Genomic DNA, 16,510 nt, shown 5'->3' on the forward strand with positions numbered 1-16,510 from the left:
ATTGCCTATAGCATAACTTGCACTAAACAACTAACAATCTAAGACTACGAAAGAGACACTATTCTTCGCTAATTTTAGGAAACATCCGCAGCTATTCGGGGAATAGTATTTATAGTATCTATACGCGGATAAAGCGATAGTCGCTTTAGAAGACTTAAAGCAGGTATATAAAGAATTGCAAAGGGCAATTACCGAGTCTTAAGAAAAGATTACGGGACTATATAATACTAAACGAAAAATGGCACCTTAGCTAAGAAAGGGGGATAAGGTCTACCTCCTAACAAAGAATCTAAAAACCCGGAGATCGACTAAGAAACTAGACTATATTAAAGTCGGGCTATTTCTAATTAATAAGCCTAAAGGACTAGTTAATTACCGACTTAAACTACCGGACGACGCGAAAATCTACCTAGTATTCTATATCTCTATACTAGAACCTATAGACGCCGAAACACCGTATTAAGAAACATTTTACTTCTAACCTAAGGAAGAAAATAAGTTTAAAGTCGAAAAGATCCTAGATTAGCAAGGTTAGAAATACCTTATTAAATAGAAAGGATACCTACATTTAGAAAACACCTAGGAACTAAAAGAAAACCTACAGAACTGTCAGCAGATAATCAAAAAATTTCAAAACTAAACAAAAAAGAAATAACTAGTATAGGAATTGAACCTACGACCTTTTAGACCCTATCGATTATAGCGCCTTAGAGTTCTTAACGACCTAGGGCAGTATAGCTCGAGGAGCGGGGACTCTAATAGCGTACCTAGCAACTATATCTTTTATAGCTAAGAATTATACTACTAGACTAACTAGCTAGAAGATAAAATAGACAGGAAACATTAAAAATACATACCTTTAAGATACTAGACTCTCGGCACTCCTATTAGGAATTTTAGAGGTAGGCTAGGACGTCCTATCTAGACGACTCTAGTTATAAGGCGATATCTATAATCGGCTATCTAGGGGAAACGGCTCGTTAGTAGGCAACGAGAATATTATCGGCTCTATAGGCGAAGAGCCTAGCTCTCTTTCGAGCTCCTCCGCCTATTAAATAGAGGCTTCCTCTACCTTAAGAGCTTGTACCTCCCGATCTTCCTTTATACGTAGCGACTTACGTAAGCGACGGACCTTTACGCGATGCTCGAAAAGCTTCCGCGTAAGAAGGTCCTCCTCCTCTTCGGCCGCTTCGAGATCTTTAGCTATCTTTAGGCGCGCTTTCCGGATTTTTTTATACTCTATACAAGTAACTTGTATATTATAGGACTAGCCGTATAGGGCGCACTCGGAGTAGCGACTAGAACGGAGATCGACTTTATAGGATTTATCGGCCTATTCGTAATAAAAGTAGCGGATTAGTATTTCGAAGCAGTCGGTAAGGATATTATTTACGATATTTTCCTTACGCTAACGAGAAGACAAGTCCTTTAATAACTTTAGTATAGCAAAGAAGTTAGAATTAGAAAGTTCCGGAATAAGGGACTATCCCGCTTAAGGAGGGGGATAGTATTACGAATCTAATTAGTTAGAGTCCTTATATAATCTTAGAGCGACGCTAAGACTAGTAGGCTAAGCTATCGCTCTATCTTACTAGGAGCGATAGGAGCGGTCGAGAGCGATAGCGTCGCTTACGTCGCTTACGACTATAGATAAGATATCTCCTTTATATTTAGGAACGCCGGAATACCCTTATAGCTCGAAGCGTTTAACTTATATTACCTACTTACTAATTAGAATTACCTTTATACTAATTATTCTATCTCTACCTCCTGCTTATATTAGCCTCTCTAAAGAAGCCTCGGCTTATACGTAATAAGAAGTTACCTAACGATCTGTCGCGAGTAACCGTAACAGTATTCTAACGTAAGGTTAGCTCTAATAGGTCTTACGTCGTAGTACTATATTCGATATCGTAGTAAGGATATAGGAGTATAGTATAATATAGACGTAGGTAGAGCGAATGTTTATAGAGCAAATATTCTTAATATAGCTATATAGAGTTACTATGCTTTTTTAATGTAATTAATTACGATCTAAGCTTGCGGTATAGAAGCGTGCGGTACGAAAAGTGCGGTACAGAAGCTTTCTATACCCCACATCTGCGAATTTGAATACGAGGATCTGCGGTATAGAAGACTTCTGTACCCCGGATTTGCGACTTTGAATATTCTTCAGCCAACCGAGCGCGCGGCAGGCGACAGAGGCTCGCGCAGGATGCATGCGCCTGACGGATAGCACTCGAGTCAACAGCAACCTGACGACTAGATATGGACTCACGCAGTCACCCGTGATCACACTACTGTTTCCACCTAGCATCCGACAGCAAGGACTTTGCGGCTCGTGCAATGCGGTGCGTGGTGAATAGTCACTAGAAGCCGACTTTCGCTCGAAGGATGCAATCGAAACCACCGTCAGAACCAGATCGCATCCCATACACAGGACTTCTACGGGGCCTTTGATTCTAGCCAAACCCGCCATTGACGCGTGTCACGATCAATCGAGGATTTAATGAAAGCATCACTCTTCCTGCAACCCAATAGAGTGGCACCTGATATTCTACATGACTTGGAAGCATCAGACTTCCTGGATAATCAGTTGTTGACACATTGCGCGACCGCCACGCTTGCATCCGCACAAGGTATCACCTCTCAGCACTCGCGCCCTTGATCAAGGCTCTCGAAATTCGAATGTCGCGTACGATTGGCATAGTCGGCACACACGGAAGGAGAAGGCAAACCGTTGTCACGCATCCGAGGGACAATGAAGGTCAAGGAAGCTCGGCATCCACGCACTCAGCGACAGCGCTCCCGAGACTCGCAGTTGAACAGCCTCCCGACAGGCTCCTTCATTCGAGTCTCTGGCTGGCATCCGCAGAACGGCCACCCACCCACTTCCTCAAACGCATGTTCACGCGCATCTTCCCCAACGCGTAATCCGCACCTTCTGGACAACGTACGTCGACTCCACTCGAACCTTCTACCTCCTAGCCGGCGCGCCCCATTCAGCATACACGACCACTGAGGCTGTCTGCTGGCAGGTGTTCCGGTTCCACGAGGCTCCTACAGTCCACTCGACGATCTGGCTGTAGCACAGCAACCACGAAGAACGAACGCCTTACCAAAGGGCTCCCATAAGCAGGTGACAACAGAAGAGCTTGGAACAGAAGTTGAACGACAACCACATGAGCATAAAATACCACATCCAGCACCTCCGCTTTAGCTGCGCTTCTCCTTCCGCTGGCTCCGAATGCCGCGTCCCCTCAGCCTGCGAAAGTCCAGAAGCTTCTAGAGCGAAAGAAAAGGGAAAATCAGCACTATGCGCGATTACGATTGACCTAGCAAGATAGATCAGCCTTTAGCAAGATGGAAGACATTATAGACTCTATCAACAAAGTCAGGAATCCGGCTCCGGCACCTCGAGTGACAGATCAAAGCCTGCATTGACGAAGCGCCCGCGCAGCGCAGCGCTGCGACTTTGCGGCAACTCAGCTGTATCAACACGATCTACGCGTTCTATGACACTGCTAGGCTGCTGCACCCACACTTTCTGACACATTGGCCAGACTTTCATGACTTCATTCATACGCACTTCGCCTTCGAAGATGCTCTCCGATAATTTGGCGATTCTACGCAGCTTGCATGCCCTTCCAAAGCCTCAGGCAATACCTATCTCAGCCAAATTGGCTAATTGATCGGCTTCCGTTTCACCTCCTCACCCGCAAGGCATTTCACAGCTCTTCAACTGCACAGTGCACGATGGCAGCAGCTTTCCGTTGCCCTATGACTGGTTGAGCCTTTTTGAAAGACAGGCTCACGACGCTCTTGCAACGACTTCGTTCTGGTTGTGACCGGCAAGCTTGCGTAGCTCTATCACCGTCATTCTGGATCAGCGGCCTTCTCTCTAGTCCATGGAGACTATGGGGTCCTCAGTCCGTCTTGTCTTACGACGAAGGCGCTCGACCCATCTCAAAGGCCGCACAACTCTGAAAATTGGAACGATTGCTCGCCATTCACAAACTTGATCAATCCCTTGCGCTGCTATATCACCTCCTTGCGATGCCCAGCTCCAGCACGACTTGACGAGCTCCGTTGGCTTCTGGCCTCAGACCAGTGCCTCGCCAATGCGGTGGACCCGTGCGGCCTTTCAACATATCATGTGGATGCGACGGATTACTAATGCCCAAACATGAGCAACGAAAGAAGTGTACCTTATACCACTGCTTGAACAGTTGGGTCTGGTAGCTGCTCAGCGAATCGTCTCTGTCCTTCGCCAGTTTGACTACCTCAAAGATGCACTAGAGTAGGTGGATGACACTGGCATGTAAATGCATCAATGCTGATATTGGACGGCCAACCCTGCTGCACAATGTATCATGCAGAATATGCCAAATTAGCCATTTCACTGGAGCTCATCACAAGCGCACTCGACGAATTCCATCAGCCTTTGCCCAGGACTGCTAGTCGAAGCTTCCCATCAGGTCACTGGGCTCTCTATACTCAGTTTCTCTCACTGGCAATTCTCCTTGGGCGAGCACTCGGCGAAAAGAGCGGGAAGCACATATGTGGCCCCATGCGCGCCAAGGATGAGTGGAAATTACTGCAGGCCATCATACTTCCCTGGACTGACGACACCAAGCGTTGAGGAGAAGAACTGTGCGCCATTGGCATGGCTGGTTACGGCATGTCTTGCATTCCGCAACCGCCCTCTTGCCCCAGACGCAATCGGTTGCTCGGTGACATAAGATTCACGTCAAATGCCCTAGAGTCGTTCCCATGGAAGTCGCTTGAGTAAGCGCTCCGTGTCTCAAACTTGGGGCAGTTTCAAAATCATAGACCAGTGGGAACATGGGAAAGATTAGCGGGCTGACAGATATCGTCAAGATGTCCTCATAGAATCCATGACACTGAACGAGCGAGCCTTGGACCGGTATACAATTGCTGGATGATCAGAAGGAGTCTTAGGCAGATATACCAGTGCTTCTTCTCTTCCCCAAACCCCACTGCCTGGTCAACAAGACAACGTTGTGCGATGAATGCAGGTAGAGAAGGCACAGCCCCGAATCGGTGCTTGGAGAGATGCAGCTACCCAAACATCTCCTCCGCCTACAAAGCCTGGAGGACTCGAAACGCAATTCAGTATCGTATGTTGCAGGTCCTGCATACTGTCGATACCAGGACAATCCGTACGGTAGACGTGCATGAACTTGTGCAGCTCCAGTACCGATCACGATCTCGCGCCTCTTGGGTTGACGTTTGTTTCTTCGGACCCGATCCCACTTTCTTTCCCCATCCCCGCACATTCTCCTCGAGAATGAAGCTCCTGCACCTGCACCTGCACTTTCCCCTCAACGCACCACAGCCCAGCCGGAGGCAGCCATACGCGGCGAGAGAATCAATCATGGAAGCACCCAAATCTCCTACTGCCACCTCGAACCTTTTCCAGAATGCCACAATTGCAGAGATATACGCGGCGAGAGAATCAATCATGGAAACGCCCAAATCTACTCCTGCCGCCTCGAAACTTCTCCAGAATGACACAATGACACCTTGGAAGGTCGAAGAGTTCATGGCTGTCACTGCATCGCCTTACCAGAGACCAGTTGGAAACACGGCAGAGTGTATGGCACAGTCCTTGCAGCCTGGCATGTGCGCTGTTTACATAGCCATGTGTGCATTCAATCCTTCGCCGCCGCATTTTCGCGTATACGAAAGCGGCTTTCTCGGCCCAACCTGGGATTTCACCCGATATCGTTCCACACTGCTCAAGTACAGCCGGCACTACTGTCCAATGCTCAATGACGGTTATTGGACAATAGCTATGATCGACTCCTCGGCAGCTACCTACGAGATCTACGACCCCCTGGGCAAGCAGCCTATCGACAACGTTCGCAAGGCAGTGCAAGATTTCGCGTAGGGAGTGACGGCACCTAGGCTTTCAGTATTAGTACCATCGGCAGACCTACGTCAACGCAACTCACACGATTGTGGCATCTTTATCTGGGTGTCCGCTGTTATGCACATGCACTAGCGGCCGTGCCCTTCGAGCATTATCCCCGACGTTTGGCGTCGGACCTTGATTTCATATCTGATCGGATTAGCTAGTTCGTCCTCTCTACCGTGCTGTCCCGACAACATCTTCCAGCGACTCAGAGCAGTGTTCGATATCCAATGCACTCTTGGCCGAGAAGGTCACCTTGCCCTCGACGCACCCTGCGAAGCGGACAACCTAAGCAGACTTCGCGAGTGCTTGCTACTTCTCGAAGCAGAATATCAGATCATCCTGGAACTATTTGGTCAGTGCGACGACTTAAAGGCTGCAATCGATTGGTACCAACACTAGAAGAGCCAAATACCCCATCACGTCAACTAGGTGAACAAGAGTGAATTTTTTCGGGAGCTCGACTAGAAGATTGGAGCGGCTTAGAGAGCGTGGAACGTGGTAGAACCATACGAGCAGAATGCCGAGACCGTACGACAGACTCTCGAAGACGACATGCGAAAATATTAGCAGTTGGCGAAGGAGGTAGCTAGGATTGGGTTACAGCTGGTCTTTCCTTCTCGCTACGAGTAGAGTCTTCTAGTGTATGCCATGCATCTGATCAACATAGGTAGCGAGTGCGCCATATTGTCTTCTTCCAGAAGAGTATATTCTTATCCCTCATTTTGGCGATGTAGTACGATCAAGACGTCCAGCTGACTCGGCAATCCTCGTTCGTGATACGTGGAAGGGAATGGGGAATGTCAGAGGGCGGCTGCTATGGCCGAGTACAGACAGACTGGGCGACATTGGATTGAAAGGACTAATGCAAACACAGGAGAATCGCCGACCGCGAGTAGCGCTCAGCTTGGTGTCAAGTACGGCTGCTCCAAACCCAATATTCCCGTAACTGGTGCAATTCTCGGCTCGCATAATATTTTTTAGGTCGCCGTTATCTGAGCAGCCATGGTCGTCCATAGTGGATGGAGGGGGCGTCAAAAGCTTCAAGGCAGAGCACGCCATGCCAACCTGAGTTGCAGTGCTGAAGAACCAGTCCAGCGATAGCCGTAAACCCGGAAACTACCAAAAGGAGTTGGTGTGACGACCACAAGTTGCCCTCGCTGAAAGCAGACCGGCACTGGGTTTGCGGATTGGCTTACCAGGTCGAAGAAAGGTGCCGAGGACCATTCTTACTCGCAGAAACAGACCCTACAATGATTGCGATGAGTGAATCAGAGTCCAAACACGATCCGAATCACGCGCTCTCCGCACGCATCACGGAATGAATTTCTGTTTCGTACTCTTTGGCTTACGGTCTGGTGAAAGCTCTTCAATAGTGCCAAGCATCGTGGGGTGGTGGCTCCTAAGGTTGATCGCTCAATTGGTGAGAAGTTATTTGTACTGCATAGGCCTGCCAATCTTCGCTCGACCTAATGAGCTCCCGAACTCTTTGGCTATGTGCTGCACCTCTGCCTCTTTCTATCCCAATAAACTTCGGCCAGGATCTGGCTGCATTTCTCCGCATGACTACGGCATGATCATCTCTCAAGCGCCGCCAGTACGCTGGCCTCAAAGCAACTCGCGTTAGGCTGGACGGCCACGTTGTCCTCGAGGGCTCTCTCGGTATCTACTTCTTCAATTGGAGGTCATTGTCGCTGCGCGCACAGCTGAGCACCCTTCAGATCCTGTCACAGTCACTGATGGCCATTAGGAATCCTTGAGATCTTGCGCTGGCGAGGACTGGTGGAAAGCTTTTCTGAAGTTTGCTCGTAAAGTTCGAGTCGTGCTCGTTTTGCGCGTCTTGGGATGGAGTGCGAAATGCTTGGGCTTGACGTTGAACGGCGCTACATTAAGAGCAGCGGTGGGATGGAGTGCGAAATGTTCTGGCGTGGCGCGTTGTACAAAAGTTCGAAGTGCTGAGGAGTTGCTCGCGTGAAAAAGTTCAGGAAGCCCGCTTCTCCTGGCGTCACGTCGCTTAGGTCAGCACGCAAACTCTCTTGCATGACAGACTCAGTATACCGCTACGACGGCTCATCAGAAATTCTCCGCCTCAGCTTATGCCATAACCATGATTGGTGATGTCGCGGAAATCATCACGCCCAGTGGGGATGGCGATGCATCCCGAGCAAAGAAGCCCCCAAAGACTGTGGTTCTCGAGCTTCAAGACCTCAGCTCAGAAGCAGAATGCTCCCGCTCCGACATCTCTTTGCCCAGGATCACATACGACGAGACTACAGCCAATTCCCACAAAGCCGGAGCACCAATTACCACGACGCTCTCTCGAAGCCGAAGCACGATATCTGAACGTATGAACAAAGCCAACGAAAGATGATCAACAGAAAAGATTGCGGCGGAACACCATCAGCGGATGAAATTGGTGGGAAAGATGTTGTACAATGCGACTATCTATATGCCGTAAGCAGTGAGTCAATGCTGTGGAAGCTTGAGGACAAGCCTGGCTGGTATCGGTCAATGCAGATGTTGCCTGATAAGATGAGTAATGCATATCACAGCTCGATGCCAGCAGCGACTGTCCTCTCCCGGTGTTACGTTGTCCGCATTCGGGACTGAGGGGAGCGGCTTGCATTCTGACGGTTCGTGAGTGCTGTTCGCGTAGCGTGGTGGCTTAACGTGTGCTGCAGCAGATGGCTTGGATTGAACCGCCTGTAATACGTTCAGCAAGGAGCGAGAAAGCCAATGGAGGTCGCATACGAGTGTCGGTGTGCATCGCCCAAGTCTCTCTTCGGGTCGATACGGCGCGCTCGTCGCCAACAGTGAAGCACTGGGCTTGCACAAGTGTCATCAATTTTCCGGCTGCCGTCTGTTCTGGTGCTGGAAGCTCGTGGGCTTCGTCGCAATCTGGTTTCGCTGCCTCAAAGACAACTCCTAGTGTCGCCGTCCACGGTGAGGTAGTAGTCAGAGCTGGTACAGGAGAAAGATCTGACGTTGAGCTTATCGTAGTGGGCAATGGTGACATCTGATCTTCCTTCCTCCGTCTCGTCGCAAACTGGTGCATCGTCACAATCTGGCGCCGTTGGCCTGGAGCCGACCATCAGCGCAAGACATTGATTCGACCCTCCCAGGAGCTGGAGGAGAGGAGAATGCTGGTTTGGGACAAGGCAAGTACTACGTCCTCTCATTGGTGGCACGACGGAATGAGTTCCAGCATTCAACATCTCATATTCAAGCAGCGTTGGCATTCGTGCTCAAGATTAACGTCTATGAGAAGCGGCCTAGAAGCCTGGGCGATGGCGAGTTTGGAGACAGCAATCATCGGACGCAGTACTTTCAGGCCTGATGCCGGAACATAGTTCATACACATACTTTCCTGGATCTTTCTGTGGGTTGCAATTCGCCACGACTCGCCACCGGTGCTGGTGAAGAACACCGAGACCTTGTCCATATCAGTACTGCGATCAAGACCTTTTCGTCGTGTCCTGGATCTGAAATGAAGGTACTTCAGAACGGCCTGCGCCGCCATTGGAGGGCAGGTTCTATTCGAAAGCTCTGAGACAGACCAGCTCGCCGAAGTGGTGACAGTCCGATTTAGTGGCTGGAATAGTGAGCCGAGGAGTATTGCACACCGTGATCTAGTTTTGGCATCAGCATGAGTAACGCCCTCTATGGTGTTACATGACTGCCGTGAGGAGCGTGGTTTCGCCGAGGAAGTGGAGTTTTGACCTTCCTTGCGGGTAGCTGACTTGTGCACCACAAGTAAGTTGGGAACAAATTCAATGCTTCAATAATTTGTTTGGCTCGCGGGCGAACCCCTTATACGGCGTGGAAAGGCGCATTCAATTCCCGGGCTTGGATTGTTCCCAATCATCCTACGAGATTCAGCTCCAGGCTTACCGTCATGTTCGGTAAGCCCATCATTACACGAACCGACAAAGACAGAATCCCATTACACCTCTAAGCAGCACATTTCGCCATTGCTCAACCAATGGACGCTTCTTTCCAACATGAAATGACGTATGAGCAATGCAACGTCCCACGGCCACGACGAGAAGAAGCCTGCTCTGCAGATCTTGTGCGGCATTTCCTTCTTCGAAACCTCCAGACCGTACCAAAGCGCCATTCTGGAGCAGGATGGGTCGACTACTTCTCTGAGAGCGGGATTGAGATCAGGACATTTCCACATTCCTCACAGCTAGGCTCGACGTAACCGAACACGAACCCACGATCACGCTGACCTTCGCCCTTGGGCATGCATTTGAATTTTCACGGAAGCATTCATAGCATGTCTTTGCGATCAAGAGCAGTGGTATTGTACTGAGCTGTCTCTGGTAATGGATTTGTTGGCTTTCACAAGTCTCATCGGAATAGTGTCTGATGTGTCCTCGATTCGCGATGAATGATTAAATACACATCATCAGAAGACGCGACATGCTCTTTGGCAGCCTTCCACGCTTGCGAAAAGCTGCTGCTGCTACCAATAGACAGGTGTTTGCGTTCGACTTGGCCGATCAGCTCCATCGTGGCAAGCCAGCTCCACCCTCGCAACAATTCATGATCTGAGAACGAAGCGAAGAAGGCATCTGGAGACCCTTTTGAGCATCTGGAAGCAATCTAGCATCAATGTCGATGGCGCTGATTCCTTCCCAACCGCGGCCCGTTGAATGTTGTCGTCCGATACTCTGGTGTGAGATTGATGTGCTCCTTCAATCACAATCACATTATTGCCAAAGGCGTACCCTGCAAAAAGGCTCCAAATGCTCTGGCATCGGCTTCCACTGCAAAGTTTCCTTCAAAATCACCGCCACCACCGTCCTCGACAGATCTGGCTGGTTGGTTCGGAAGCGAGTCCGTCTTTGGCCTTCCCAGATCCAATTTGGTTTCAAGATTCATCTTCGCCAGCAAACCCTACCATCGCCAGATCCTCCGTATACATTTTATACACCCGACGATGCATGATGCAGCCAAAACTTCCGCCGTCGCTGTCCTAGTGATCGTCGTGAGAGGTGGTGGATGAGCCACGTTGGTGTTGGTGTTTTGAACGCGAAGGTGACTGACGCTGGAAAGATCGGGAAGGGGATCGGGAGCGGGCAGCCATATGCATACCTGAACTTGAACTCGGATTGATTGCTGGCTGCTCCAGCCCAAATACCATACTCCAAACAGTCCTGCTGAGTTTTGGAACATGGAATGATCGTCTCCATCATCGGCACCTCGACTGGCAGCATGTTTCCGGCCATGCTCGACCGGAGACGAATTGTTCGTTTCGTCTTCTACTTCACTATGATCGTTGCCCTTACTGATCCATGCCGTTCTGAGTTCCGCGCCCCCGTCATCCCCTTCATCCTCACTATCATTATGGCGCGCATCATCAGTCCCACTCTCCGTCTGCGTTCCTGCAGGTCCATCTTGACGGAGGCTGGTGTGCTGATAGTACAATTGTCCTTCTCGACTGGCGGCGTAGCTATCTCAGCCTCGCGTCCGCGATCTTCGACGGGCGCACGGTTTTCATTGTATCGTAATGCTTCCCTTCGAGTGCCTTGCGCTCCATCATCACCATATCAAATCGCTCTTTGGCCCATTTGCATGCGAGGGTGCAGTCGGAAGGCCGCCATTCTTGGTTATAGTCCTCGCGCGGTTTCCATTCTGCCGGTCCCATTCGCGGTCCTGCAACAACTGCATGCCTTAGCTGAAGGTCAAGTGCTCGTTCTCGGCACCTCCAGGCCCCTCACTGCTCGAATGCCGCTTTTGCATTGACGACAGCTGTCGTATACCACTGAGGAAGTTGATGCTGTCGCATCCTGAGCGCCCGAGGAGAGCGAAGAGTTGCAGCGCGGAGAGATGTGTCCTGAGCCGTTCTCTTTCCCTGGTGACAAAAGATGACCCGGCTCTACAATTCCACACGGCAACAACTCCGATCTTTTGATCCTCGCTAGCAGTTCAAGGCTTAGTTCTCTGCTTCGGTAAGCCACCGAGGCCGGAAGCGTGGGTGTTGGGATGGCCTCATCGTCTTTACGACGGCCGGGCCAAGGCACTGATAACGCTTGAGGATCTGGTCTCACCAATGCCAGCGGTGTTCGCTTTACTCTACCTGCTGGTTGCAAAGCCGGCGACGCTTCTTGCTGAACGAACGATGGCACACATTCGAGCACCACAGTTCGCTGAAAAGCGATTAGTTCAAGGAATTGAAAGCCTAGCAGTGCGTTGACTGCGCTGGCACCGGCTCAGACTGTGACGGGCAGCTGGTGTGCTTACGATGTGACCAGCATAACCTCGATTTCATGGAGACTGATCACGATGTCGACTCCGACCATGTCCAGAACATGCTGCCGCGCCACATTACGAATATGTCGCCAGACACTTTTTGGAAGCCGCTTCGGGAGAAAACCGAGCGTCCTTACTGCTTGCGGGATCGAGACATCATTAAGGACCTCACAGAGGAATTCAAGTGCACTCCTGTCTCAAGGACCATTTCGAAAAGGGTACCGGTACAATGTGTCTGCTCTCTCCACTGCCCCAGCACGATGCAATCCACGTCTTTTCGGCGATTAGATGTGGCATTTCCTGACATCCATGAAGTAGCCACCTGTCGCCTCAAAGCCCTGGTCACAAAAGGTCCGGCCTACAAGTGGGATCAGCGCTTCAGGAAAGAGATCGTATTCTATAGAGAAAGAAATTTCACGGAATGGGTACGCAACGACAAAGCCTCCGCCGCCTCGGGATGGTACCGCATCTCCAGGCTTGGGATACAAGCCTATGCTTGAGCACTGAGAAGTTCCCGCACTGGGCTACAGGCGGTGGCTCACCCACTAAGCACTCAGCGGACCAATTTGGCACATTGGTAGACCCGAAGTCCGAAGACTTTTGTAAATTGATCCTCATCAAGGTTGATGTGCTCAAGAAGGTACTCGAAGCTCAACAGGCAAATGCAGGCAAGAAGAGGAAGTCAAATCCCGATGGGCTTGAAACGGAAAACGCTTTGTCCAAAACACTTATGAATTACAAGTTTTGTGGACCTGCTCTTCGCTACTGTTGGGCTTTGCGGCTGCAACTTTCCTCCTTCGACGCTCCCGTTGTCCGCATCTCTTCTTCCCTCGCGGAGCTGTCAGGGCCTTTCCAGTACATCGATGTGCAACGCGTACCATGGAAGGTGCCAACAAGCAGCAAATTTGATGTGCTGGAGCTTCGCTTGAGCTCTCTCAATTAACTGCATCAAAGCGTGACATCCTTCGCGATAAGGACAGAGCCTCTACCGCTATACCGAGTGGACTGATCACGGATGCAATGGACGAAAACACAGCTGGGGCCAATGAAGCCACTGATGCTGCCCACTTCGCTTGGTCAAATAAGTTCCAGCCCTCCAAACTCTGGCCGTCCGAAGAAGGATAAGGAAGACAAGTCGAAGGGCAACAAAAAGTGCAAACATCACCCCAAAGTCGACAAGTCTTACGACTGATGAATGCCGCAAGAATCTAAAGAGCCAAACCGACAAAGATAGGTCTAAAGACTCACCCTAGCAGTAACAAGGTAGAGACCAAGTTGGGGACTCATACCTTAGCTTGAACAACACTACCAACGACAATGCCAACAATGCTGACTCAGACCGCGAGGATGAGAGCACACAATACGTCTCAGCCCAACACATGGTGCTGTGTCCGTTCGGGCATCGTAACTTTGTGGCAACGACTACAGGCATCGATTCATTGTGCCAACCAACCTTCATCGTTCTCAAGACCACGACGACACGATCATTGGCCTAGGCACAATAACACACATGAAAAAGGACGCCAAGCGCATTATCAAGAGCTCTCCATGTTCCTTGGGAGTGTAAACTGGCAAGGGTGGTGTTGGTAGCTGAGTCATACGCCATTATCAGCGTGAAACATTTATCAGTGATTTCGGTAAGAAAGTCTATAGCAGATTCGTCACAAAGCGACTATTGCACATCTACGTGAAGACTCACGTGGATGTAGTATTAGTTGGCATCAAAGGTAAAGGTTATTACACCCTCTTCACCGGCACAATATCACTGTACCGACAAATGTCTGCTGACCCACGCAAGAATGCGGCTGCTCAGCACATGAAAATTCACAGGCAACATGTCTTTGCACAAACACAGATACGCATATCAATCTTTGCAGCTCCAACGAGATCTTTCTGCGCACGCCAAACCTCATTACACCTACTCCAATCCCTCCAACTCGAGGGAGTGTTGTAGTACCAAAGTCACAGCCAGTCGTGCCCGACCCAAAGTCGGGACCACCCAAACAGCCGGCGGCTGAGCAGCGAGCGTCTAAGCAATAGCCTCAACGACGTGGCATTCAGTCAAGGCCGAACGCGACGACTGCCTGGTGAATCATCGAGAATCCTGTCCGCAGGCAAAGAAAATGCCACTGTCAGTCGCATGACTCCTTCAGCCCTCACGAAAAGTGCCAAGATTGTAGCTCCACAGCCTTACGTGGAAGATGGTGAAGAAAATCCTTCTGCAGACTTGACACAAAACTTTCTCGACGCCGCAGAACATAGTGAACTCAGTGATTTGTTACCAGAAGTTCAACCAACGCCGCTTAACCCTGTTGTGGAGGAAAATGAAGAACAAGAATCATCAACACCTCCTAGATGGCTACGGTCAACACGACAAGAACCATCATACTCGCCGAGGGAATCTCAACACCGGTCAACTTATCGGCCTTCGCAGTGGTCAGGACCAATTACGCCGTTACTATCGAACGTCCCAAATCCACTCAATCCAGGTCCAAATCTGCGCCGACAATATGATGGATTTGACCCAATTTCACTCTTACAAGTTGATCGCTCTCCACCCTCTCCGTCTGATTCAGCCTCGCTATCGACCGAAGCAGGGCCACTACAATCAGCTCCGACGTAGAATCGCTCATCTACACCGTCAACGCTATCACAACAAACTTGGTTCGAGTGCTGGCTTGTGGGGAGTCTGAGCTTTGCGCGTGCATGTGCATGCTTGGCGCGGAGACGAAATCCGGACGTCACCTTATAGCATGAAGGCTGACCTTGCGTAGCTTTGACTCTGTCTTGGGCAGCCACCATGACACTAAAGGACATGCCACATGCTACGATCAATGCCTCTGTAGCCTCTGTTCAACAATCAGAGGTTCAAAACACCCGCATACCGAAGAGCGCCAAAGAGGCGAAGTACAGCCCGGAATGGCCTCAAGAGTAGGAGGCTTTGCAGGCTGAGGAGAGGGCCCTCGATGACAGCAAGACCTGGCTGCCTATCAACAAGGCAGACCTTACACCGGACATCAGCATCATCAGGACCTTGACGAAGCTGCTTAGCCAATATCAGAAGATGAGTCGAACTGAGACGAGGAGCATCTCTTCTGCTTTCAAGATGTTGAGCCATTGTGGACCAGCAGCACTTTTGGACGCCTCCTGCCCAATAGGTTTTGTAGGCCATTGCAGGACAATTCTGGGGCTTTCTCCAACAACGCCGAGTGAGCAGAGCAGAGCAGCCAACTTCTGCCAGTGGAGCTCCTCAGCCGACGTTAGTGCCTCAAAGACGGACAGACATATCTTCTCGGTATTCGGATGTCCGCTCGCTGATATCTTGTCGATGAATCTTGGATCGATCCACATTCCTACTCTGTACGCCAGACACCTGTCATGATCTTGCTCTCAATCAAGGATGGAGATAGCATCGTTTGTGGCATCTAGCTCGTATCTATGCAACGCTATCCATGGGCTCGATGTGGCTGGCGACAATCCAAGTGTCTGATCTGCAGTAACATGAGAGGCCCGCAATCCAGCACACAATTCATCTTTCTTGCGCCGGGTGTTGATGTTGATGCGGAGAAGAGAAGAACAGACTCGGACGCGGAGCTGGCTCCGTGCTGACTCACCCCGCTCCCTCGACATTGGATGCGCCATGCGCCGCGACTCACACTCACACTATCCCATCTCATCTCATCTCATCTCATCTCCTACTCAGCTTGGCACTACAGTTGATCCTGCCCGCACTTCCACATCTCCCACCATCGAACCATGACACAGCCATGCGATGCGACAATGCGATGCGGTGCGGTGCGGTGCGGTGCGGTGCAAGCACATTCAGAACGGCATGGCCTGAGACAAACCAGCGTGTCATTGTGGTCGCACAGCATCCGCATTAGCATCCGCCGACACGGACATGGCCATGGCAGAATCTGCGCAACCCACGCACGCCGTCCTCGTGGAAGCCCACGCTGCCCTACCGAGCGAAGCGCTGATTGAGAAGCGAGAACCACGTCTCCGGCATGGCAATTTCAATGGCAATGGCAGGACTTGAGCCGCCCGAGTACCCAGAATGCGACGATCTCACCATGAGCAGCTATACCTGCTACTCCTCTGCCGCCTCCGACGACTACTCTCCCGAAGCCGACGAGAAGCGCCGCATCCGACAAGAGCTCGACTGTGCGGCCCTTGCTGAAATAGCCTACGAGAAGAAGCAACGTCAGAGAGAGCTTCTCGATGTCCTGGATCAATGGTTGCATACAGTCGCTCATGGCACAACGTCCTCAGCGAAGCAGAATCAAGCAAATAGAGGTGCACAAGCATACCAGG

The 16,510-nt window shown here is 50.5% G+C and overlaps 4 protein-coding genes across 4 annotated transcripts; 2 read left to right on the top strand and 2 right to left on the bottom strand.

The window, feature by feature from the left end:
• Positions 1–2,219: 2,219 nt before the first annotated feature.
• MYCFIDRAFT_180493 (uncharacterized protein) lies at positions 2,220–3,347 on the top strand (the record flags this gene model as incomplete). The annotated part of the gene is made up of 8 exons (XM_007934253.1): positions 2,220–2,288; positions 2,315–2,341; positions 2,367–2,487; positions 2,517–2,598; positions 2,640–2,742; positions 2,768–2,957; positions 3,024–3,139; positions 3,165–3,347. 8 exons carry the CDS (start codon positions 2,220–2,222, stop codon positions 3,345–3,347), a joined length of 891 nt encoding a protein of 296 aa, XP_007932444.1.
• A 47-nt stretch (positions 3,348–3,394) lies between these two features.
• Positions 3,395–4,151, bottom strand: MYCFIDRAFT_180494 (uncharacterized protein; the record flags this gene model as incomplete). Its single annotated transcript, XM_007934254.1, has 9 exons — positions 3,395–3,504; positions 3,539–3,564; positions 3,590–3,666; positions 3,709–3,734; positions 3,756–3,794; positions 3,830–3,838; positions 3,875–3,925; positions 3,962–4,002; positions 4,048–4,151. The coding sequence occupies 9 exons, from the start codon at positions 4,149–4,151 to the stop codon at positions 3,395–3,397; spliced, it is 483 nt and encodes a 160-aa protein (XP_007932445.1).
• Positions 4,152–4,186: 35 nt separating this feature from the next.
• Positions 4,187–8,579, top strand: MYCFIDRAFT_180495 (uncharacterized protein; the record flags this gene model as incomplete). Its single annotated transcript, XM_007934255.1, has 26 exons — positions 4,187–4,202; positions 4,243–4,273; positions 4,305–4,368; positions 4,395–4,733; positions 4,764–4,799; positions 4,834–4,883; positions 4,918–5,884; positions 5,915–6,001; positions 6,029–6,297; positions 6,341–6,370; positions 6,427–6,469; positions 6,509–6,547; positions 6,609–6,721; positions 6,748–6,890; positions 6,939–7,010; positions 7,037–7,151; positions 7,214–7,330; positions 7,367–7,560; positions 7,591–7,664; positions 7,689–7,720; positions 7,753–7,865; positions 7,899–8,052; positions 8,081–8,283; positions 8,317–8,368; positions 8,401–8,520; positions 8,555–8,579. The coding sequence occupies 26 exons, from the start codon at positions 4,187–4,189 to the stop codon at positions 8,577–8,579; spliced, it is 3,498 nt and encodes a 1,165-aa protein (XP_007932446.1).
• A 24-nt stretch (positions 8,580–8,603) lies between these two features.
• MYCFIDRAFT_180496 (uncharacterized protein) lies at positions 8,604–12,257 on the bottom strand (the record flags this gene model as incomplete). Its single annotated transcript, XM_007934256.1, is given in 23 exon segments — positions 8,604–8,849; positions 8,881–9,153; positions 9,195–9,530; positions 9,562–9,567; positions 9,611–9,714; positions 9,746–9,824; positions 9,859–9,996; positions 10,032–10,120; positions 10,159–10,170; positions 10,203–10,260; positions 10,287–10,316; positions 10,346–10,473; positions 10,500–10,633; positions 10,653–10,840; positions 10,883–11,359; positions 11,386–11,461; positions 11,490–11,599; positions 11,650–11,677; positions 11,710–11,798; positions 11,837–11,860; positions 11,905–12,145; positions 12,169–12,204; positions 12,229–12,257. The coding sequence occupies 23 exon segments, from the start codon at positions 12,255–12,257 to the stop codon at positions 8,604–8,606; spliced, it is 2,931 nt and encodes a 976-aa protein (XP_007932447.1).
• Positions 12,258–16,510: the final 4,253 nt, after the last annotated feature.

This window comes from Pseudocercospora fijiensis (assembly GCF_000340215.1).
Source record: "Pseudocercospora fijiensis CIRAD86 unplaced genomic scaffold MYCFIscaffold_18, whole genome shotgun sequence".
NCBI lineage: Eukaryota > Fungi > Ascomycota > Dothideomycetes > Mycosphaerellales > Mycosphaerellaceae > Pseudocercospora > Pseudocercospora fijiensis.